The sequence below is a fragment of the Ruditapes philippinarum genome, unplaced genomic scaffold, assembly GCF_026571515.1.
Source record: "Ruditapes philippinarum isolate M1 unplaced genomic scaffold, ASM2657151v2 ctg6921_1_1_1_1, whole genome shotgun sequence".
Lineage (NCBI taxonomy): Eukaryota > Metazoa > Mollusca > Bivalvia > Venerida > Veneridae > Ruditapes > Ruditapes philippinarum.
In genome coordinates, this window is record NW_026860021.1 from 58,365 (window position 1) to 82,689 (window position 24,325).

The 24,325-nt window shown below is 31.4% G+C and overlaps 1 protein-coding gene across 1 annotated transcript in view; it reads left to right on the top strand.

Moving 5' to 3' along the window:
- LOC132758628 (uncharacterized) overlaps positions 1-22,688 on the top strand; it is a 63,909-nt gene extending 41,221 nt beyond the window's left edge. Inside the window, exons 37-62 of the mRNA XM_060750322.1 lie at positions 4,637-4,812; positions 5,048-5,234; positions 5,645-5,811; positions 6,171-6,386; positions 6,811-6,975; positions 7,304-7,318; positions 8,744-8,991; positions 10,425-10,668; positions 11,143-11,342; positions 12,136-12,224; positions 12,519-12,588; positions 12,835-13,020; positions 13,496-14,011; positions 14,415-14,570; positions 14,919-15,207; positions 15,415-15,602; positions 15,853-16,134; positions 16,421-16,592; positions 16,807-16,848; positions 17,377-17,489; positions 18,690-18,754; positions 18,949-19,109; positions 19,547-19,661; positions 19,977-20,002; positions 20,437-20,710; positions 21,837-22,688. Coding sequence (XP_060606305.1) covers positions 4,637-4,812; positions 5,048-5,234; positions 5,645-5,811; positions 6,171-6,386; positions 6,811-6,975; positions 7,304-7,318; positions 8,744-8,991; positions 10,425-10,668; positions 11,143-11,342; positions 12,136-12,224; positions 12,519-12,588; positions 12,835-13,020; positions 13,496-14,011; positions 14,415-14,570; positions 14,919-15,207; positions 15,415-15,602; positions 15,853-16,134; positions 16,421-16,592; positions 16,807-16,848; positions 17,377-17,489; positions 18,690-18,754; positions 18,949-19,109; positions 19,547-19,661; positions 19,977-20,002; positions 20,437-20,710; positions 21,837-21,924 — 4,450 coding nt within the window. The 3' untranslated portion in view covers positions 21,925-22,688. The remainder of the gene's footprint in view (positions 1-4,636; positions 4,813-5,047; positions 5,235-5,644; positions 5,812-6,170; positions 6,387-6,810; positions 6,976-7,303; positions 7,319-8,743; positions 8,992-10,424; positions 10,669-11,142; positions 11,343-12,135; positions 12,225-12,518; positions 12,589-12,834; positions 13,021-13,495; positions 14,012-14,414; positions 14,571-14,918; positions 15,208-15,414; positions 15,603-15,852; positions 16,135-16,420; positions 16,593-16,806; positions 16,849-17,376; positions 17,490-18,689; positions 18,755-18,948; positions 19,110-19,546; positions 19,662-19,976; positions 20,003-20,436; positions 20,711-21,836) is intronic.
- Positions 22,689-24,325: the final 1,637 nt, after the last annotated feature.

A 24,325-nucleotide genomic window follows, 5' to 3' on the forward strand; every position in this document is an offset into this window, starting at 1 on the left:
CATATAGCTAACTTTCAACAGAGCTTTGTTATCAATTTCGAAAGAAAGGAAATGAGGAGCAGTTTAAGATCAATTTCAATGTGCTGGGCAGTCTACATGAGGCAGAGGGTCAGCTTAGTGGCATGACAGCTGAGGGTTCTGCAGAGGCAGTTCGGCAGAAAGTTGTCGATGGTTTTCACCGTCAAAAGCTTATAAAGTTAGCTGACTCAACTGAATTGGGCTGGAGGGTTGTAAATGATTATGAGGCTCACCCGCTAGCCGAAGATTTGGATGATGAAAAGAAGGTCTATCGAGCCAAGCTACATGCTGAACGCAAAGCCAAGCAGGAAAGGTTGGCCATGACTAAGCGGAATACTCCATATGTAGTTCCGGCAACCAGTTCACAATCAGCCGTTACGTCACCTTCAGGCGCACGTATTCAGACGATAGGTAGAAAACCGGGGTTGTTATATCGTTGTGGGATACCAGGGCATTGGCAGGCTGACTGTAAGATGAGATCTAAGGAGGTACAGTATGCTAGGGCGTCTTAGATAAGTAGATTTTATGTAAATCCTATTCATTATTGCATAACTATTCAGATAAGACAATTTTTGATAATAGATCAAGAGAGAACAATGAAAAGGTTCTATCTCCAGTTGGCAAACTGCGGGAAAATATTTCTCATTTGGAAAAAGCAGGCGCAAGTAGCTTTGTATTGGAGGTTATAAAATTAGGCTTTAAGCTGCCTTTAAAAGCTTTACCTGAGAAAAATGTTTTAAGACATAATAAGTCTGCGCTGGAAAATCGTATTTTTGTTTTGGAAGAAATTAGAAAATTATAAGTCAAGGGGTGTATCACAGAGGTTACAACTGGCCCACATGTAGTTAATCCTTTAACCGTTGCTTTTAGCAGCTCCGGGAAGCCACGTTTGGTATTAGATTGTAGGCACGTGAATCTTCATTTGTTCAAATATAAATGTACATTTGAAGATCAATCGGTAGCAAAATTATTATTTTCTACTGGAAATTACTTATTCACATTTGATTTAAAGTCTGCTAACCACCAAATTGAGATTTCGAGAAACCATCGAATTTTTTTTAGGGGTTTCATGGGAAGAAGATGGTATAAAAACATTTTACATATTTAATGTTTTGCCTTTTGGTATATGTGTAGCAGGGTATATCTTTACAAAAGTGATTAAGGGAAGTTATTAAGCATTGGCGCTCTATGGGCCATCGGATTGTACTTTATTCTAGATGATGGTATGGGAGGGGACGTTTCCTTTGAAAAAGTTTCCGTTTTGAGTGATTTTATTAGAAATGACTTGCAAGCATTTGGGTTTTTATTAGCAGACGATAAATGTTTTTGGGAACCTTCACAAACTGTCGTCTGGCTTGGTTTTGTTTTGGATACACAATTAGGCAATATATCTGTTACAGATGAAGGAATAAAACGTTTTGGGGGCTATATAGAGGGTGCGACCGATAGCGAGGTCATCGGAAGTTGGTCCGAGTCCTAGAATATGACTAGCTCCACGTGGAGAGAAGAGTGTGTAACAGGATGCTATTAAGTAATCTAAATGGTCTAAAGGGGAAATTTGTTATATGGAAGATGATAATAAAAACGTACCGGTTATTCTCAGTACTGGTAGTTCTAAGCCGCATTTGCAAATAAATGCTTTGAATGTAGATGAAATTTGCAGAAGAAGTGAAATCAGTTTACTGCCTGAATGGGTACCTAGGTCGATAAACACGGGGGCAGATCTTTTGAGCAGGTGCTGTTATAGCGATGACTGGTCAGTGCTTGATTGGATATTTCTTGCACTTGAACATAAATGGGGGCACCAATCTATAGATAGGTTTGCTTGCGACTTTAATACGAAGTGTCAGGCTTTTAATTCAAGATTTTGGTGTCATAATACGAGTGGTATTAATGGTTTTAAACAAACATGGACGGGCCATGTAAATTGGCTGGTTCCATCACCTAGGCTTATCATTAAATGCATAGAAAAAGCTATTTCAGATGGGTGTACTTGTACGCTAATTGTTCCCATTTGGAGATCTGCAAATTATTTGACCGTTAATATTTCCGAACAGAAAAGATTATGCTTCGTTTATAAAAATCAGTTTTCAGTTCAAACCTGGCGTGTTGATTAGTCGTGGTAGGGGTAGGAAGGGTATTTTTGATGGGAGGCCTTTAAAATTTGGGTTGATGGCGTTAAAAATAGAAACAGGTGTTTAATTTCGTTTTATTTTTTCAGGTTTGAAAATAGAAGAAGCTATCATCGACAACATATATGAGGCAGGTGTATCTCGAGAAGGTTTTGGTGATTTACCTCGTAAAGTGGCTGAGCAACTATCGAATTCCCGTAGTGATAACACAAACGTTAATTTTGTCATACTTTAAAAAGTGGGAAAATTTCATCAAGGAAAAGGGAGGAAACTCGGTACATTAGTCACCTATACACATAGCTATATATTTGACTGATCTTTAAGATAAAAAGAATTCGATTAGTGTTATTTCAGCGACTGTTTATAGCGTTAAATGGGCACATGGTTTAGAGGGACTTTCGGCTCCCACTGACAATTTGTTTGTTAAAAATATATTAGAATCTGCGAAACGAACTCACGTTAAGGTAGATAAAAAGGAGCCGTTAAATGTAGAAGTATTGATAAGCATTTGTAACGAGTTTGAAAATTCAAGAGATATTTTAATTGAAAGGAATTTATGTATCATTCTTTTAGGTTTTTCGGGTTTTCTGAGATTTGATGAACTTAGTTCACTATGATGTAATGATGTAAGAATTTTTGAAGATTATATGTCTCTTAAAATTTCAAAATGTAAAACTGATCAATATCGTTTAGGTAGCGAAGTTGTTATTTTAAAAGGCAAAACCGTTGCATGTCCTTTTAACATGTTAAAACGATATGTTTAATACTGACCAAGATGTTTCTGGTGAAAAGTTTTTATTTAGGACTTGTTTTAGATCAGGCAATAATTGTAAACTGATTTTCAAGAATAAGCCGTTAAGTTATACAAGGGCTAGAGAGTGCCTTTTAGAAAGGTAACGTCATTTTCTAGGTAATTTAAATATTTGTTTGCACTCGCTTAGATCCGGTGAAGCTACTGTAGCTGCAAAGCCGGGGTAAATGATAGATGTTGGAAGCGTCATGGTCGGTGGAAGTCCGATAGTAGTAAAGATGGCTATGTTGCAGATTCTTTGTCTAGGCGACTTAAGGTTTCAAATATGCTTCTTCATCTTTTATTGACTCCTAAACTTATTGACGCTACGTAAACGTAAAGCCCTTAATTTTTAATGTCTACATGCTTGTCCAGCAAAGCATTTATGAGTGTTTTTATATTGGTCCTTTATTAAGGTAATTGTAAAGAGTGAAGGAAAGACTAAAATTTTCACGCGTTTCGTTCAAGTTGAGTGATAATATTGTCTTAACGATGCGTATACATAATATGGTAATGGACAGTTTTTGTAATGTAAAAAGTATCTGCACGTGTTATGCGTGTGGTATCTTGTTAGTATATATAAGGATTTTACAGTAGGTTTAATTCAGACTACCGGACACTAGCGCATTGTTCAGTCGGTTATATCAATTTTGTTTTTATGTATAATATTATGACTAAAGGTCAAGGATTGGATATCTATATTGATTGTTTATCTACTGCAATTATTGATAAATTTTCGTTTTTAAGTTTCTGTCGAGCATCATTTTACGCTATTGTAGACAAACATATGGAACTTAAATAATATTATTAGCAATTTAAATAGTTCAGATTGGTTTATGTTGCATTTTGTTTTTTATGTTATGTTATGTTGTTAGATGTTCAGATTTCGTTAAATAAATGAGATGATAAGCAGGTTAGATGTATGTAAGAGTGAGTCCCAACACTCAGCGGTATAACATTTGACAAATGGAAACAGGTTTCCAGAGTAAATGTTTTTAAAAGTAAAAGTTTTTTATCTCTGGTGTTTCCTGGGCGAGTCAAACGTGATTATTATTATTGTACTGAGAAATTTGTGAATGTTTTTGTACCATGAGAAATAACAATCATTTGTTGATTTATATGTCAATATTTTGTTGTCGAATGATGATGAGCCACGTGATCTAACAATACATGCAAAGCATTTATGAGTTTGTTTTTATATTGGTCCTTATTAAGGTCTTTGTAAAGAGTGAAGGAAAGACTTGTGTTTTCATTGCATATACTAAAATATCGAAACGTTACAAATAATAAGGTTGAACAAAAGGTTGTTCAGCTAAAAGGCCAATTGTGTAAAAATACACACCAAAAGTAAATAAATTTTGAGGTTATACGAACAAATAATATAATATGGCATTTTGTTTTAATGGGGTTCTAAGAAATTCAGAGGCATTGTATTTAGATATGATATTCATGGTTATAAGAATGTCAAACTAACATGTACGTATCAAAACTCTTAATATATAGGACACAAAAAAACTAATGCAGCCTTACAATTGTAGAATAATTGTTTTCTCAATTTCTATGTTATAATATTTAAAACCTAGCTGTAATATCTAAACGCTCAGTTATTATGTCAAAGGTTAAGTAGATTATATTTAACATTACATTCAGTGCCAGATTATTGAAATATTCGCTGAAATATTTATTTTATTTATAGCTCTGTGATTATCTCGATCCACGGATCAAGATATTATGGGTTTGAAAACAATCAACCTTCAATCGTCTCCCTTGGATGTAACGGACAAGAGGATGATTTATTTTTCTGTGGGTCTGGAAATTGGACAAAACCGGAACATTCATGTAGTTCGCATGAATCTGTCGCTATTAATTGCAGTAAGTTTATATTTTATTCTATTTCGACCATAAAGCTGGAACGTAACAGTATATCTTTTGAGCAACACCACTAAACAAGAATCAGAATCTTTGTCTCCGAAAGGATGATGATCTGCACAGGTTGTATTGTTAATAGTTTATAAGTGATATCATTTAATATATTTTGTGATGATTTTGTAAATTAAATTGAAGATCTAATGTCAAGGTGTTAAATCAGTATACTGTTTCATTTAAGGGGCTGAAACAGAAATACAACTCGTAGACAAAAATGGTCAAAATGTCAATTTAGAGGAGAGAAAGAAGGATGCTGTTTCGGGCAGGGTCGAAGTATTTTATAAAGACAAATGGGGTACTATTTGCGATGATAAATTTGACGACAGCGATGCTATGGTTTTATGTTCGATGCTTAACTTTACTGTAGGGCAAGTATACATGATGTGAAAAATATTTAGACTATGAAATATGATTATTTAGAATGTTAATGGTCGTTTCATTTCATTATCATATCTATCTTTTCCTTTTCGTAACAATAATAGTTTAATCTACATTTACAAATTCCATAAAAGAAAGATTAGTCGTAAGTCTCAAACCATTTTTCTGTTTTCGTGTTTTTCAAGAGCTGTACCTAGATTAGGATTATTAGAAAAGTCTCCGTTTGTGGTAATTGTACATTACTTATTATGTTCTCTTTATTTCGACATTTTTTAGAGTCAATCTTTTAAATTTGTATTAATGAACAAGCCAAATACTTGTTTATGAGGACAAACTAAGCAAAATGCTTTAAAACTAAGATGATATTTGGCATGTGTTATTATCTATTTCCTGTTTACAGTAAAGTATATAGGACTGATTCGAAAAATGCGATTGGTTATGGTAATGGCAGTATTTGGATTGACGACCTTGATTGTCTTGGTACAGAAAAAGACATTTCTGAATGTAAATCGGAAGAGTGGGGAGTCCACAACTGTGAACATACTGAGGACGTTGCAATAACATGTGGTAGGTAGTTAAAGCAAACTATTTAATTGAAATAAAAAGGTTAAATGATGGAAAATGATAATATTCATTTTTATTATAGATAAATACATGTTTGTACTTAATAAATATATATTTTGATTTTTTTATTTCATGTTTTCACAATCTACTCTCATTAATGATTATCAGAGATCGTAGAGATGAAATGTTGAATTTAAGAAAAGTGTATTCAGATATTCAATGGCTTATAAATGTAACACAACAATTATTACCAGATCAAAGCATGTAAAGGATGGTTCATCTGTAGAAATAAAGTAGATTGATTATTGGTAATTAACTATGATTCTGCTCTGCAGCTAATGAGCTGAATTATATTGTTTTAGATTACATAGATAACATAGATCCATGCAAGCCAAAAGAAAGTATAAGACTGCCAAATCTTGATATACGATATTTCAATGTACACACTGAGGATCTTAAAAAGGTATATAATGATTCCAAGTTATCATTCCGATGGTATAATGTTGGTAACAAGACATTTCCGGATAAGAAACCTCCAATTGATCGTTGTGGAACACACTTTCCTATTTACAGTGCAGGTAAATCTTATATTGAACGTGGAGTTTTAGAAAAATATGAAGCTGTAATTGATCAAACATAGATTATAGCACTGGATGAAGGATTCAAATTTAGTCAAATAGGTTCCTTCGACCAGTAAAATGGTTGATGTTATAATATTGTTTTTGTTTTTTTATAAACAAAATACTATCAAGTAAGCTATAATTGATATAAAATTGCATATTCACTTCTCGTTAAACACATATTTATATCACATTTACCATAAAAGACAGGTTAAGCGTATTCTTTCTCAGCGTCACATTTTCGTCTTATTTATATCAAAATTTTACGTTCGAATTATTCGCTATGAAAAATGCATGTACATATTATAATATATTTAAAATTTTCTTTCGACGCGCGTTTTTGAAACTCTACTTTGGAGTTATCAATATTTTGATTTAATAGATACAGTGCCATACCAGAGTAAACCGGTTACTATAACAGCCAAGCAAGTACCCGAAGAAAATATGCCAATTGTTCAGTACAAAATTCTGGCTAAACATTGCAACGACGGTGACTACGTGTACAGACTAGGTCCAACTAAAAACGACCAAAGTGGATACTGCTTTGGTACATAATCACATTATCATATTTTCTTCTTGTCACTTATTCTTAATTTAACTGTTTACTTCAATAATGTGATGTTCATGTTAGGTATGTAAAATGGAATTCATGTATGAAACCATCCGCTTTACTAAATGATTGTTTCTTTTAAAAATCTATAATAGATGACTAGAGTTTTCTTTTTGTCACTAAGGCATTTTTGTGTATGCTTAATTAAAATTCTTAAAATAGATATATATCTTCTAGATATATTCAACAATATATCGATACACAAAAAGAATACATGATATGATTTCTTAGTACCATAAATCATGTAAATGATTTTTATTTTTAGGTATTGGATCAGATGGTATGTAACGTTTCATCTGACTTTGTTTGTCTTTGTTTCACCAATTATCTCTAATATGTAAAGTGTTTGAATGGCATTTTATATTTACTTGTACCAGTCGCAGATTTTATTTCACAAAAAATCTGACAAATCGTAGACGATGAAGAGCTTTTATATTTATATAGGCATTTTATTTAGTCGCTCTATGATTCACGTCACATTTTACATGTCTTGTAAAGATTGATTGCGACAGATTATAATGTTTGTCTTTTAAAATTCATCTAAATTACTTATCATAATACACTTTAAGATATGTATTTGTAGCTATCGTAATTCTTTGACATTAAATGTAACATGTTTATTATCCTTCTTATAGTTTTACAAAAACCTGCTCTTATTCCGTTATAGATAACGGATGTTCAAGAAACAACATTTTTGTTCTTGTTACTTAATCATTTAATATGATAATTAACGCATTTTTGTTACTTTATCATTATGATAAATATACGATCGCTAAATCAACAAGGACACAGTCTTAGCAGAATGTTGTAACAGTAACAATATAATAATTATTATAAATCATTCCTTCTTTTATCCTACAATTTTGGTTTGCATAGATGTCTATGTGTGTGGATTTTTTTCAATAAATTTACGGGCATAATTAAAGATAAGAAACTGTTTATGATGATAATGATATATTTATATTCGATAAAGAAGCTAAGGCGTAATTTTATATTGATATTTTTCTGGTTGTGCAGGATTTTACGACGACGGTGCAGTCATTCGGAAATACCATTTTTAACTAAACATTTAAATGTTCATATTTAATATCACATGATTTTATGGCGCATTTTATTTTATTATAAAGATTAGACAGTATTCAACCCTGATATTGATGTGTAACACATTCATAGCTAGTCTTCAAAGCTTTAAAATAATTCATATTAAAACATGGATCATGTTATTTTATAATTGTATATTCGCTGGACCGTAGGTGTTGACAAATGTTAACAAAAATATTTTAGATGGAGAGGATGCAATGACATTTTACAGTAAGAAATATGTATCATGGCAAAAAAATCACGTTTTATGTTCTTATCAAGATATGTCGACATGCTGCATTCTGAACAGTTTTTAATTTTAAGACAAGAATAGAAAGGCATACATAAAAGTTTCAAAATAGTTGGGGAAAACAATAGTAGGAATGTAGTTAGTTTTTTATCCTTGTTTCAATAATTATAACACAGACCCTTCTAATTAACTAATTATCAATTTTATTTCTATTTTTGGAATTCACCCGCTTTTTTTGAACGTCAAAAATGAATGATTTACGTTACTTTTAATTTGTGGGCTCGTGCAAGGAGTTATAGTTTCACTTCTTGTTTTGTTCTAGTTGTAAATCTAATTATCCCTCTCGGCGATATTAATATCTGGTATATATTTCAGAAAAACCAACAGAATTTGTGGCGGAAAAAGTCACAGTTAGGGTAAAAGTCAGTAAAGTAAACGTTACATTTCAATGCAAGTTTGACCCTTCGAGCAAAGACCATCACCTCTTTTATCAAGTGCATTGGAAAATAACTGGAAACTATCATGCTTCTTTTACCAAACAGTTTTTTAATGAAAGCAACATTGATAAATTGGAGCTTACTGATGAAGACATTGGAAAGTATGATATTGGTCTGGGAATAAATGTAAGTACATTTTCTTCACATGAAACAGATTTTAGATGTTAAGTTTACAATTGAAATGATATATCCCTGGTAGTTCGGAGGCGAGGTATTATATCATGAAGGCGCAGCCCAGTGATATAATACTGCGCATCCTAATTACAGACAGTGATTTTATAAAGCGATAAAATCACTGCCTCAGATATCTTATTTAGATTCTTACACGATTTAAACAAATAAATGCTGTACCTGATATCAAGCTAAATAATGCTTGATTTCTTTCGTACTTATTTACAGCAGGTCGCAGTTTAATGGTTACGTCACATGTCCAAATATAGATCATCAACGGTGATTTTATTTAGGAAATATATCATCATTTTGAGTCACCTGTGTTATAGCACGGTATGGAGTTCAGATGCGCAGTTATATAATCAAGAAGGCCTGACAGGAGGAAAATGCTATTTACTGATTCTTGAACGCTGATTTTGATTTAACTGTTTTCGTGCTTTTCTAAATTGTCATCTAAAAAGGTTGCATATATTTTGGAATGGTTATTTCAAATTTAATAGTGGCGCGATAGTTGTTAAGTTCACTAAAAAAGATAAAAAAAACAACTTTCCTTTACTGTTTTCCCGATTAAATATAAATTAGTTAATCAAGGAATCGCAACCATATTGAGGTTTTTTTTTCAAAGATACTTTAAAGTCCGTGTCAAATCTTCCCATAAACAAAGAACCTTAGTTTGTATTTTATTCTTCTTCATCATCATATTAAGAAGCTTAATCTTGATGAACGTTTAAAATGTGAAGTCATAGTTTATAGTTTAATATTGCTATAGTTATTGTGTTAAGAAAGTTACAGAAGTAATACTTGTTATTACTGATTTGCCACGGCAATGAAAAGTGGTTATGTTGTGGTAAGTATGGTAACTTAAATTGTAAAACATGCATGATTAAATAGCATAAATAGCATATCAAAGGGCGCTACAATTTGTGAATTTGGGTACTTAAAATGAATTGATAGATAATGAATAAATATTGTTAGGTCAATTTGCCAATCAGCAAACGAGCGTTATAAATCGTAGAAATGGTAACTTAATAAACAAATTAAGTCTATATCTATATTTATTATTTATTCGACCTTACGTAAAATTACAACACATCGTATACCATTTAGACATTTAGTTACAAGCCGGCTTAGAAGTTAAACATAATGTAAACTATATTTGAGATATGATTGTCGGTCAATGGTTTGTCAGAAAACATCTTGAAGAACTGTCGTTTGGTTTATTATTTTTTGTAGATTAAAATATCAAGTGTTTGTTTTATCTAAATACAAGAAGAACTTTAATACTGGTACATGTAATAGAGTTTGTGTATGGGAAAGATTAGATCCATATACCGCAATGTCACGTTAATACTGAAACATATACGTTTGATCTTAATCTTTTATTTTAGATATCATGTGCGATAAGGGCCTTCAGAAAGCCTAATGGTCAGCCAGGTTCAATTTCTGACTTTTCATCACCGTACTTTGCGGGTCTTATTGTAAAAGACAAGAATATAAGTTTGAGAAAAGGCGAGACCAAATCTATTGAGATCATTAACACAATGCCAATCGTTTGCTCACAAGATTTTATAAATGCACATGTATGCTTTATGCAGCTTCGACACATGATCCCAAGTGATGATAAATGTGCTAGTAAGTGATATCTGTTAGATGTCTGTTTCTCTTGTTGTTGTTGTTGTTTTCTGTATTATTTCTTTGAGTTATGATGATAAATAATTCATTTAATTTTGTTAATTTATTTAAGTTTTCTCATCTCTGTGCATGAAATATTTTATACAAGTATGCCTCAAGTATGCCTTTTAATGTAAAACTCCAATATAGAAAATGCAATGTAATTATAATGTTTTCTGATCGAATATCATCTTCATAGAGAAAATTTCTCGGGAGATATTTCTCGTAACACCCTGGGGCTCATAATTGTTACATAACCCTGTATGTATTTTATTTTTCGGTAAAATCAGAAAATAAAACACATACATACGTAGCTGAGTTTCTTTGGTTAACATTTTGTATTTTCACTCTAAAATGTGTCAGATAGTGACATGATAGCAATATTACCTCTCAATTTTTCACTGCTGTTGTTTCTATTTCCTTTTTAAAAATCAGATTTAGGTTCTTTCGCGGCAGGATCATGTCAGACGCAACTTACACGGTCTTCATATAACAATGTAACGTATGTCAAAATCACAACATCTGAGACAGGACAATATGGCGTATATGGACATTTTAAAGTTCACTTATTTCACGGTGAACAAAGTTATATGAATAAGATCTGGCATAAAAGATATAAGTTACCAATCATAAACGTAAGTTGAAGTTAAATAGTATGTTTAGTATTTTTGCATTGCTCATATCAAGTGTAATTCATTATTATTTTCTTTTCTTTTTTGTGTAAAAAATGCTCTTCATCCGACGTGCTTACCATGACTTTAGACTTTCAGGATTATTTCCTGCTGTTTAAACTACAAATATAGCTACTACTTCTTTTGCTTTGAAACCCCAAGAAAATGATCGTCGAATCTCTGGTGAAGATCATGATCAAATTATCCTAATTTTATTTTCATTGCTTTATTAAACTAAAATTGATCATTTTTTTGCTAAGGATGAAATGGTACAAAAACAAAATGTAAAAAAAATAAATACTGATTTGCACTAAAACAATCATATTTTGGGATAGAATCGATGAATAACAAGGCAGGTACACAATAATTGGATCAAAATAAGGATCAATTTTAGGATCAAGAACAATATACAATATGTTTGGATCAACTGTAAAATGCACGTTCTTGTAAAATTAACAATAAATTCATTCTAAAATTTCACGAACATGCCATTTTTAATTCCAATTTTATCAAATTAATATTAATTTTTTTTATCTATGAGCTCAGGATGAACAATGGAGAATCTTGGAGCTTTTAAATTTGACCTTAATCTTAGTAAACACTGGGCCGCCTAGATGGTTCATAGATTTCCTAAGCTATCTCATGCTATAAGATGAAAATGAAAATAAAAATGGACATTTTAAGAGCTTACAAAGGTGTTTCTTCTGAGCAAAATTATTATGTTTCCCAACAAGAACTATAACACTTGTTATCACAGGTTGAAGTTTTCCCAGAAGAAGATAGATCTTGGCGAAAAACAATATGCGGCGCCAGAAATGACCCCCATATGCAAACATTTGATAACACGTATGCCCTTCATTTAGTTTTCATTTTTTAAAATTGATGACTATATATTATTATTTATAAACATTATTAAGAAATTATATCATATACTATTATACTTCTGATTAATAAACTCTTTAATTTAATATAATTATAATATTTATTTTAATATAGATCTACTCTTGACTGTGTATTTGATAACATATCAATCACGTCATACAATTGCTTTGATGCATTATATTTAAGTGATCGTCATGCTCTGCCATTACGATATCAAATAAACACCCATGTTTACCCATGTTATTATTGATATACCAGAAAATATGAGCATCACGAAGAAGAAGGCGAGTACATCCTGTATAGACACAAAACATTTAAAAATGTAGAGGTACGTTTTCGTATAAGAAATAACAAATGTATGAAATCAGAATTAATGTTAATGACAACTGATGTTTATATAATTATGTGAATAAACATAAATTAATGATTAAACAACATTTTACTTCAGTTTATATATTAGTAGTTTGCCGTCTGTAATATAAACTTACGATGTTTAGAGTAAACCTTTGAACATTTTTTTTTTCATACCATTTATAAGTATTTTTCATTTTCTGTTTATACTTTTTTCATTAAGATACAACATAAGATAGCCTCATGTGTTGGACGTAGCTCGCATGCAAAATGTAATTGTGGTTTAGCCGTTCGAGCAGGAAGTGATATATATGTAATAAATGTATGTAATAGACTTCTGGACATAGGGTATAAAAGATGTGAAAATAACGCCCTTACGGTAAAGAAGGACAATGATTTAACATACACAGTAAGTACACAGTAATTCTCAATAAAATTTAGTGTATTCATTAGCGACACTTTCGTTCTTAGCAATGTTAAAAGTGTGTTAAAAACCAAAAGTATTTGTGATGTGTTTACGTGGACACTTTTAATGTATCAAATGGCCAGGATGAATACACCGAAAAAACACAAAAGATGTTTACATTATCATTATAACAACATTCATCCTTACATAAACCGAATGTTACTGGACTACATCATGGACATATTTCGGTAGCTCTCGCTGATTTTCCCCCCAAAAAATCCCAAAATTCAAAACAAAGTCCTTAACTGTAAAATAAGTTTAATGCTCACAAGTGATATTCCCTGATTTGATATCACCTTATCAATCATTGTTAATTCATCAAAAGAAAATTGTATATGACTTGAAAAACATTCAATGTTTTAAGCACCATCCTGTTCATGGCATGTTCGAGAGTAAATGATTACACGACTAATTTTAGATTTATTTGCCGTATGGAACAGCAGTACGAGCCAGGATAGATAATGCACCCTGGATGGGAAATGAAGGTGGAAGAGTTCTTGATATCTCTGTTCTTCCATCTGTTCATGATAACAAAAATAGTACAGGTCTATGTGGCTCTCTTAATAAAAATGGATCTGATGATTTTGTAAACAGAAACAATGGCACTATTCATGATAACTCTACAACAAAGGTGTTCATAAAAAGTTGGAAGGTAAACAGAAGCGAAAGTTTATTTACAAATGCACATAATATGATACTGGAAAGCTGGACTTCTCCGTCTTGTATGTGCCAGTTAGAATCTGAGAATGCAAACACAATAACGCGCTGTGATAGAAGTGTGGCAGATTGCACTCCCGGGACAAAGACTGGAGAACACAGTTGTGGAGGATTGTCATCTATTCGCACTCGCCGATCTCTGTCACATAAACCCAACATTCCTATTGTCAGACAAACATCGCATTACTCCATGGCAACACAACACGTATTAAAAAAGGTATAATAGTTAGAATTACAGTTTATTAAATTTCCTTGACAAAAAGTAGTGTCTGCATTACAGACTGACAACACGTTACTGACTGACAACACAAATCTCGTGATTTGTTTGTTTCACATGTGCAACAAAGCAGGATAATAAACATTTTTATTTAGCAAGTTTTTGTACTTAGAATAATGTTAATGAATGATTTTCATTTTTATCAAAAATGTTAGATACAATTTTATGAACAGTCATTAAAATATAGAGAAACAGGACCGTTACAGTTTATCATACTTTAATTCTGGAAAATGTGTACCGTAAATATGTAATTATAATGATTGCAAAATTTAGTCTGGATATTACTTTCTATAAAATATTTACGAGCAGTGGTTCATCATCTTTAAATTTTTTTATTATATAGAGAAGCACTGACAAAAATCAAACTGTTTGGACAATGGAATCCGCAAAAACACATTGCAATCAATATTTCGACTCATTAAAAGCATTTGAACTATGCTCAAAGTTACCTGCCACACATACAAACATCTCTGTCGAGAACTGCGTGTTAGATATAACTGTAAGTATTACGCTTCTTGTGTTGGTTTCATTTAAACTATCCATGGGTTGAGTTCAAACCTCTATCTACCTGCACAAAATCAGTTCCTTTTGTTTGCACCTGCTCGCTCCAAAAAGGTTTTAAATAGCTTGTTGAGGGTTTTGTTTTATTTATGTATGATTAACCACATATATATTTACTTGTAAGTATACTTCTTACCACCAGTCCACACAATTTAGTTCCAAAAAAGTTATTTTAATAGTTATTCGATTGAAATTAAATATATCTTCATCGGTCTTAAGCAAACATGATTTTCGTTCGATGATCAGTTCGATGAACAGTATAATTCAGTATTATTCATAAATTCAGTTGAGCAATTCCACGGAATGGATCGACATAACTAAACAGTCTATGATAGATACATGCACTGGCGAAATTCATAGGAACGCTACCGTCAGGAAGGCCTTGATTGAAAAAGCAAAGAACGCAACTACTACAAGCTCGTCCAGCTTTCCTTTGGGCACCACTAAAAATCCACAAAATGAGATTAAAGCAATTGAAGAATTAAAAGAATTAGAAAATATAGAAAAAGATATCAAAACAATTGAGGAGATTTCGTGCTTAAATAACTGTTCCGGTCATGGCCTTTGCTCTAATGGTAAGTTTATTTATTTTAGACAATAATGACACTGAAGGTAAGAAACAAATATTACAGTAATACAATCTAACGAGTCTTCAATGTTCATTCCACTTTGTTGTTTCCATTGATTCAGAGGGAAGATTTGTGTAACGAAAAAAAAGCATATTGCATACTCTGTGTTTTTATGCAAGTTAAAAGTTATTGTTATTTTTTTTTACAACTTAGGTGAATGTACTTGTGAACGTGGATACGGTGCATCCGATTGTCATTTGGATATTTATAAAGCACCGCGACTTCAAGAGATTCTTGACAATGGACTCTGTGATAAAAAGGTCTCCGATTGTACCCACATTTATGTATTTGGTGAAGTCTTCGCTGGAACCAATCTGACCTGTCGTATACGAACATTCAAAGTAAAAACATTTTTGTTTAAAACTGTAGAATAAGTTTTGGATATAACTGAATGAGATGCAATTAATATCTTTAAAAAAATATTGAACATAAGCACTGTGAATCTTTCAAAACTAAGGTTGTTGTATTTCTATTTTCTGAGTTTTTACTAATCATAAATTTCATTACATATTGCATAGTGAATGTCATTATAGATAATATTGTCGTTTACTTACTAAATGTGTAAGTGACTTATCGCTATTGTTGCTGCAGATGGCAGTGAATAGAACTCGTGGGGAGAACACTGAAACGTTTGATATTAAAGGAACAGCCGACACATTGATTGAAGCAATGTGCCCAATCAAGCACTTGAACAACCTGAGGAAAAGAAGAAGCGTTAACGACCAGCCACCAGATGATTTTGTTCAAAGTTACGACGTTGCTATAAGTAATGATGGTCAGAATTTCGGTAACGAAACACTGAATGTTTATGTGTTTGATTCAACATGTCAAACTTATACGAACGCGTCTAGTGGTATGACTTTTGACTTAAAGGTAAGAAAATACTACCACTGTTGTAAGGTTGTGATTTATTTTAATAAATGCATCCAGTTGTTGTGGTTGTTAAACTTTTTACTGTGCTTCAGTGATTTCAGTAAAATCACTATTTCCATAATTATATTGCTTTTATAAAACATTTTTATTTGATCATAAATGAAGATTATGTAAAATAAATAATAATTCTTATACACGTATCTAATGATTTATTAAAAGTAATATTTTTATTTCTGTTGTTATTAACGTAGACAACAGTAAACAATGTAACATAATTTATTTCTAGGTTGGCTTTTGTCATATTCAAGGGAAATGCGTGAAAAATGGTAGCCTTTCTATCCAGCAAACTATGGTGTGTGACACAAGGGCAAGCAAGTTTGGTTGGACTTTGCTATCTACAACTTCAAGTTCAACTTCAACTCCAAAAACTTCATCTTCGACTGTTACCATTGATTCTGGTATTTCAGAAATTAAGTTTCTTCACTTTTTTCCAAGTTCATTTTATAAAAAGAAAGTTTGTATTTTGCTACAGTACTGTAAGAATAGATTGAATATTGATTTCATATGAATTTAATCTATTAAAAAATGTCAACTTTGAAAACATGCCTGATATGTATTTATTTATAGATATAATCTTCAACAAAAATGTTTCACATTCATATAATGTTTTAGGTTACACTACAGAGAATCCAAAGTCAGTCATAGCTGAAATAGGTTTGTAAATTCGTTGTAGTTTTTATATAATTCTATATGTTCTAAAAGATACTGAATTGGCCTTAAATAAACTGAAATTTCTCATTACCATATCATATGCATGTACATATAGATACATTTTATTATAATTTACTCTTTAGTTTGAATTTCTCTTGAATTTCTTAAGTGTGATCGAGTGTGGTCAATGTATGACATCGATATACAGTGACTTGAGTATGGTGCTCGAGTGATTTAATGTTAAGTGTTTATATGATATGTTTCACTTACTTTTTTTTCATTTTGAAAACAATATATGTTGCTGTTGAATGAAAGGTATTTACCTAATATTTGTCAATGATTGTTACATGGTGTTGTCGGTTTCATAAGCCAATTTACGAATCGAAAATATCTTTATAGCATGTATATTTTATTAATTAGATTCATTCTTATTACATTTTTCTAGATCTTATAAATAAGATTGAAACATTCTACAAGTTTCGATAACAATTGTTCTTTTTCTGCATCTCAATACTTCTATCTTTTATTTAGAAAAATCAGAGCCAGGACTCAAGTCATACAAGTTAGAACTTACAATCGACATTATTCTTGATAGTGCCCATAATCTCAACTCGCAAACAGTCTGGAATGAGACCAAGATTGCAGTAAGTATTTTTTTATTTAAGCATGACAGACTCGAAGCAAAAAAGTGTTACTTGAAACTCGTAAAATATTTTTTATGTCTATGCGTTATATCATTCATTGAGAAAAAGAGGTTAAAACCCACTTGAATCTTATTTATTTTTCCGTGCAATATTCCTAAAGCGAGCAGTTTGTCATTGTAAAAATCTTAAGGGCAAAACTCAGAGCAATGTAAATTAACTTCTTCAAATGGCTAGTATAAATGATAATAATTATATAAATAACACCTAAGTGTGTGGGTGACAGTAAAAATATCATCTTTAAGAACTATACTATAACAAACCTATACAAATGTCAAACTCAACTCTTCACATACGGCATTACGTTGTTGAACTTTAGAAGTTACCTCTCTTTATTAATTATAAACATGTTGATATCTACAAGGTATGAAACACATTGAGCTGTGTTTCATTTAGAAAGTAAAACAATATTCCATTTATACGGGCTGTTTAATACGAGTAGATTAAAACTGATCCTACCACTGTATCCGAATATTGTTAATCAGCTTTTTTACCCTCCACCTTGTTATAAAAAGTGTTGAGATCTGACTCCTACGCGTATTGATTTTAGTCTTTAGAATCATTTGCACTTATTAAAATCTTCAAACAGTAACATGCTTAACCTTTTGTTGGTTCAATTTTGATGAATATTTGCCTCGGGTCATAACTTTCGCTTCTACAATAAGTTGAATTTATAAGAAGCAAAAAGAACGCTGGATTACAAATAAACGTGTGTAATATTCCAAAATCAAATTACTAGTATCTTGCTAATTCATGCTGAGAAAATATTTTGATTTTGAGTTTTGCTCTTAGTCACCCTTTGTGTGACCATAACATGTGTATTTAACAACCAACAACAAACGTGTGTTATTTTCCAAAATCAAATTACTAGTATCTTGCTAATTTATGCTGAGAAGATATTTTGATTTTGGCTTTTGTAAGGCAATGCATAATGGAATCTAACAAGAATTCATTCTTTCTTCAGAACAAAGTCGTCAACAATCAGTTCTAGTAAGGAAATGTTTAGATAAAACGAAATAATTTATGCTGGAACCTGCTTATGTGCTCATTTGATCTTGATAATGTTATATTGAATCTTAAAACAATTCATTCTCAGCTTTATAATCAATGATTTATTCAATTTGCAAGGTGTGTCTGTTTCAGCTCAAACACTATTACAAAGAAACACTTGGCATTGGACTAAAGGACGTTGTTATCCTTTCGCTTCAGTAAGTATGACTATCGTATATTATTTTTTTTTATATACCTGATCTACAATGGGCGCATTTTCCACAAGTATTTTAAATATTGATGAAAAATAGAAGTGTGTAATCTGGACATTCTTATAAAATATTTCTTATAAAAAAGATGATTTTTGATGCGGTTCCGTGCTTCACATTAAATTTTTATGGATATGTTTTAGGAAAGGTAGCCTTATTGTTAAACATGTTGTGATTGTCAAGACCAATGAATTTGTCATAAAGGCATTGTCGGTTGCGCTTGCTGGTCTGTCAAAAGGAAAACCAATTCAACTGTTTGGTAATTACTACAGTGTTGAAAATGTCAAGATAGAAGACAGTAAAGGTAAGTATATAGTAATGTCTTAATGAGATGAATTGTTTCGCCATTTATAGTTTTGTATTGATCGTTTTAGAAGTATAATTTTCGTAAGGTCGAAATTATGTATATTTTTTATATATAAAAATTGATTTTCAAACTGATACTGTCATTGGCATTTGTCGACATGGTGACTGAGTTAATTTAACTTTCAAATACGAGCCAGTACCATGATAGGATTTCAGATTTTACATAAGAAATTTTGACTTTGCATAACCATTGCCTTGGTGAGATTTTAACTACCATGAGAGGCAAGTATTCAAAGTCAACAACTTAAGTCTAAAAATAGATTGATATTTATTAATTGAATACAACAACTTTTTATATGCATTGCAGAAACTGTATTTTAAATTTGCTATATGTTAAAATGAATGCCGATTAAGTTGAAAGATTCGTTGTTTCAGTTGGGGTGGAATCTGACCATTTTCATAAGTTTCTCCTTTGTGAAAGTTATACACAACTGCACCCATGTCTGAATAATGAAGAATGCATAGTAGAGAAAGACGCTGCAACTTGCAAGTATGTATAAATCTTGTCTTTGTAAAAACGATAATATTACCAAAAATAAATAAAAATGCTTTATACCATATGTACATGTATGTTAGAATTGAGTGGTGATTTGCATGCCTATAACTGCTAAGTGATTATATTGAATTATATAAGCAAGAATAAGTCTTTTTCTTCCGTTGTTTTTGTAGTATCTTGCGAAAGTGATTTTCGGTTACAATTGCATTTTTTGAAATATATAAATTTAAAGTTGTCTATATTATTTAATTCTAAGAATTTTTAATTTCACCTGCAAAACAATAATTTCAATATTTTCTTCTTTTGCAGGAAAGTTTCACAAGACGGAGTTGAAGGTAAACGAAAGAAATATGATTTTGTAATCAATAAATCAAGTAAATTATATTATAATGTATATAAGCCATGGAAGAGAAATCTTCAAGGGTAAACGAAGTGGTATATTTTGCATGAAATAAACTTTTATATAGCAAATTATGTCATATGCAAATGCGCAACCACATGTTTGCATATCTTTGAACTATTTTTTCCCTGTATAGTCCAATGGAATATAATCACTGTTTTTTTTCCTTTCTTTTTGTTTTATTTCTGTTATTAGTTGTCGTTGTTTTGTTGTTGTGTTTTCTTTTCAAGTCAGAAGATCGGCATCTTTTAAACTTAAACATTTGAATATGTTTTAAAAATTGTTTAATCATTTATATAAATAAATCTAACATATCCGCATAGGAAAATACAATAGACTAATTTTAATGTATAACCTTTGTTACAACAGGTAACACAAATATGATCATCATAATCTCGTCTACTGTTGGTGGAGTCCTTGTTATTGTCATCTTTGCACTGATCACGGTCCTATGTTGTAAAAGAAAGAAAAACAAGAAGGGGTTGAAAAATCGCAGACAAGCAACTGTCCAAAACGAGTACGATGGATTACCTCTTGATTCCTTATCAAGTGATGATCGCGGAAAGAAACAGGGTCATGAAAATAGGGCTTACAAGGGCCAGTCAAAAGATTCAGCAGTCGATGATATGACTCTTGGCACCGGGTAAGTATTAGGGGGCGTGAGGGACGTTGCACTTTCCATTATCACACATGTACAGACTCAATCAAACCGAGTCTGCAATTTTCATGTAACTTTGTTGTGATTAATGCTTCCGAGGGATCACATTTCATCCAGATTTTTAATTATTTTTAGCAAAAAAATATAGGACATGTAAATGAAAAGAGAGGATATAGTTTTTTCAGGTTGTTTTTTATTTTATAAAAAGTTAAATTTTTTTCTCAGTTTCAGCTTTATTTTAACTTTTCTCTAGTGCTAAAGGAAATATAAAGCACAATCTTTTCTTGTAAGCAAGCTTTGACAATGTTTAAGATGTTACTATCTTGGTTTGTAACTTAGCATAATAGAAAATGATACGAGTACTTTTTAATAAAAATATGCGTTCTTTGCCATTTATAACGTTCTTGAAACTACAACACGTTAATTTTAATATTAACAAAGATAAAATGATTTTTGGTTAATGTGTAAAAAGAATATACCACTTTTGATCGTAAAGATCGAAGCAAGTGTCGCAGTCCACTCTAACGATATGGGAAAGGTGCTGCTAAGAGGTTCTGGGCTTGAGGGTTGCTATAAAAATACAGAAATACGCTCTCAGAAAATATTTATTATGAATGAATTTGAAGTCTGGCTCGCGCCATGAAAATCTTCAGTAGGAGTGCGCATGCGTGAAGGTACTTAGTGCGGAAATAGAATATTTAGAATTGAGGCCCGTACCAATGGTTAGTACATACTTGTTAATAAATGAATGAATGAAGAAACGACCGAATGAGTAAATGAATAAAAGGCTGAATGGATGGAATATAGGAAAAGGACACAAATATAGGACTTTACAAGATATGTACAGTATCAAATACGACATACATGACATGGACATGTAAATAACATAATCTACGGTGCACAATACGGGACATAGATTGACAAACAACATAGAACATTAACACATCAATATGACCCTGCGACACAAGAAAAATCAAAATTATAGATTTGAATGTCTTACTAGCGATTATTCGTTAACTACGTGTTTGTTTGCTTTTTTATTTAGTGATAAAATTATTTATCTATTTATTGATCAAATTATTTCATTTGTTTATTTATTTTACTTTTTCAGATCAGTGTACAATGATGGGTCCTACGTCGAGTCAAAGGATGGTTACATTTATTACTATGGGAAAAGCAAACAGGAAGATCGATTATAATCAAAACAAAAACTTTGTTTTTCAAATGATTACAAACATTTTAGCAGTATTCCATTTTTATGAATAATTCAATATAAAACTGTGTAATTGTTATAATATTTCATTTGATATAAACTACTTGGCAAATATTTCAAATTTCTTATTAATCAGAAATTCAATACATTGAAATATACTAACATATTTCCACATTTCAACTTGAAGATCAACTGAAGATAGTTAAGTATTTTCTTACACTGTTACATATAAAAAATATGAAATAAAGAACGGAACAACAATCGGCGACAGTGCATGATTCCTTAACCAAACATAGCATAAGTATATAGCAAATTCTAAAAAATGATCATAAAATAATGGCACCGAGTCTTGACGATAAAAGGAATCGCTGATTCAAATATTTAGATATCTTGTCTGATTTTTATTGTATTTACATGCATGTACAAATTATTATTGATTACAATGAACCGACACATAAATATTTTTGTTACTAGTGTTTGTGTTGCTGTGTCAGCATTTCATGATTTATTTTAACGGACCTACACTAAGCCGGTTCTGAACTTATTTTTGTCTCCTTTTTTTGTAAAAGCAAGCTTGCATATTGTTGTTTGATACGTCTAAATTCCTAAATGTCGAATTCTCTATATTATAGACTTAATTAATGTTTGTGTTGTGGGAAGGATACTTTCTGTCCCATCCCAAAAATGTATCATGTTAATATCGTTTACATGTAAAATGTAAATTATGTTGAATAAATATGTTTAAACCTAGCTAAGTGTGTTTTACTATAGTTCTGTTGCTACTTGTGTATCAACAAATTCTTCCGTACGACCAGTTGGTGCCCAGTGACTTGTGGAGTTTTTAAATAAAGTAACTAATTCAAACGTTACATAATTAAACAATTATCTGGCAAAATGACAATTATTAATGATGTGAATAAATGAGAGGCTATGATGACACATGTCTATTATTTTACACCTTATACAATATGACAAATTCGGACCACGCAATGCTCCATTAAAATTCATTATTGCATCTAATCTTATCAAATTAGCCTCGTTTCACGTTCCAGAATCAAAAATTCAATATCAAATCCAAATAGTACCTGAAATAGCCTCGTTTATAAATTCAGGGTCAAAATATTGATATTAAATGCATATCGTACCCCGTTTAGCCTCGTTTTTAGCCCGACTATACGAAGTATATGGAGAGCTGTCCTACTCGCCCCGGCGTCGGCGTCGGCGTCCGCGTCCGCGTCCAGATTTTAGATTAAAGTTTTGGTGCGGTAAAATATTTTTCACTATAACTTTGTCATTTCTTAAGGTATCAACTTCAAACTACAAATATATGTTCCTTATCATCAACCACATCTTATGTGACAAGGTTCATAACTCTAGCACCAATATTTTTAGATTTATCTCCCCTTCAACTTAGAATTTTGCTTAAAAAATACTATTTTTTACTGTTTCTTCTTTATTTCTTAAGGGATCAACCTCATACTTCAAATATATGTACCTTATCATCATCCCCATCTTATGTGACAAGGTTCATAACTCTAGCACCAATATTTTCAGATTTATCTCCCCTTGAACTTAGAATTTTCCTTAAAAAATACTATTTTTTACTGTTACTTCTTTATATCTTAAGGGATCAACCTCATTCTTCAAATATATGTACCTTATCATCATCCCCATCTTATGTGACAAGGTTCATAACTTTAGCACCAATATTTTCAGATTTATCTCCCCTTGAACTTAGAATTTTCTTTAAAAAATATTATTTTTTACTGTAACTTATTTTTTTCTAAAGGGATCACTTTCATACTTCAAATAAATGTACCTTATCATCATCCATATCTTATGTGACAAGGTTCATAACTCTAGCACCAATATTGCAAGAATTATCTCCCCATCAACTAAGATTTTTTTACTAGAAAAATGTTATTTTTTACTATAACTTTTTTAGTTTTAAAGGTATCTACCTCAAACTTCAAATACTTATTCCATATAATCAATTATATTTTATGTGACAATGTTCATAACTCTTGGCGTAATTTTTACAGATTTATCTCTCTTTGAACTTAGGATTTTCTTTATGAAATATTATAACTTTGTTACTTTTTAAGGTATCTACTTCAAACTTCAAATATATACTTCTTATCATTACATACATGTTGTGTGACAAGTTTCATAACTCTAGCGTGACTATTTCTAGAATTATTCCCCTTGATCTTGGAATTTATTTTAACAAATGTTATTTTTTTACTATAACTTAATACATAATTATACATAATTGATTTTTCTTTCATAGTTTTGTCCTCCTTACTGCGTCCAGTATTTTATTAGTCGAGCTTGGCTGTCTCCTGTGACAGCTCTTGTTATATTCAGGGTCAAGATATCTATCGTAC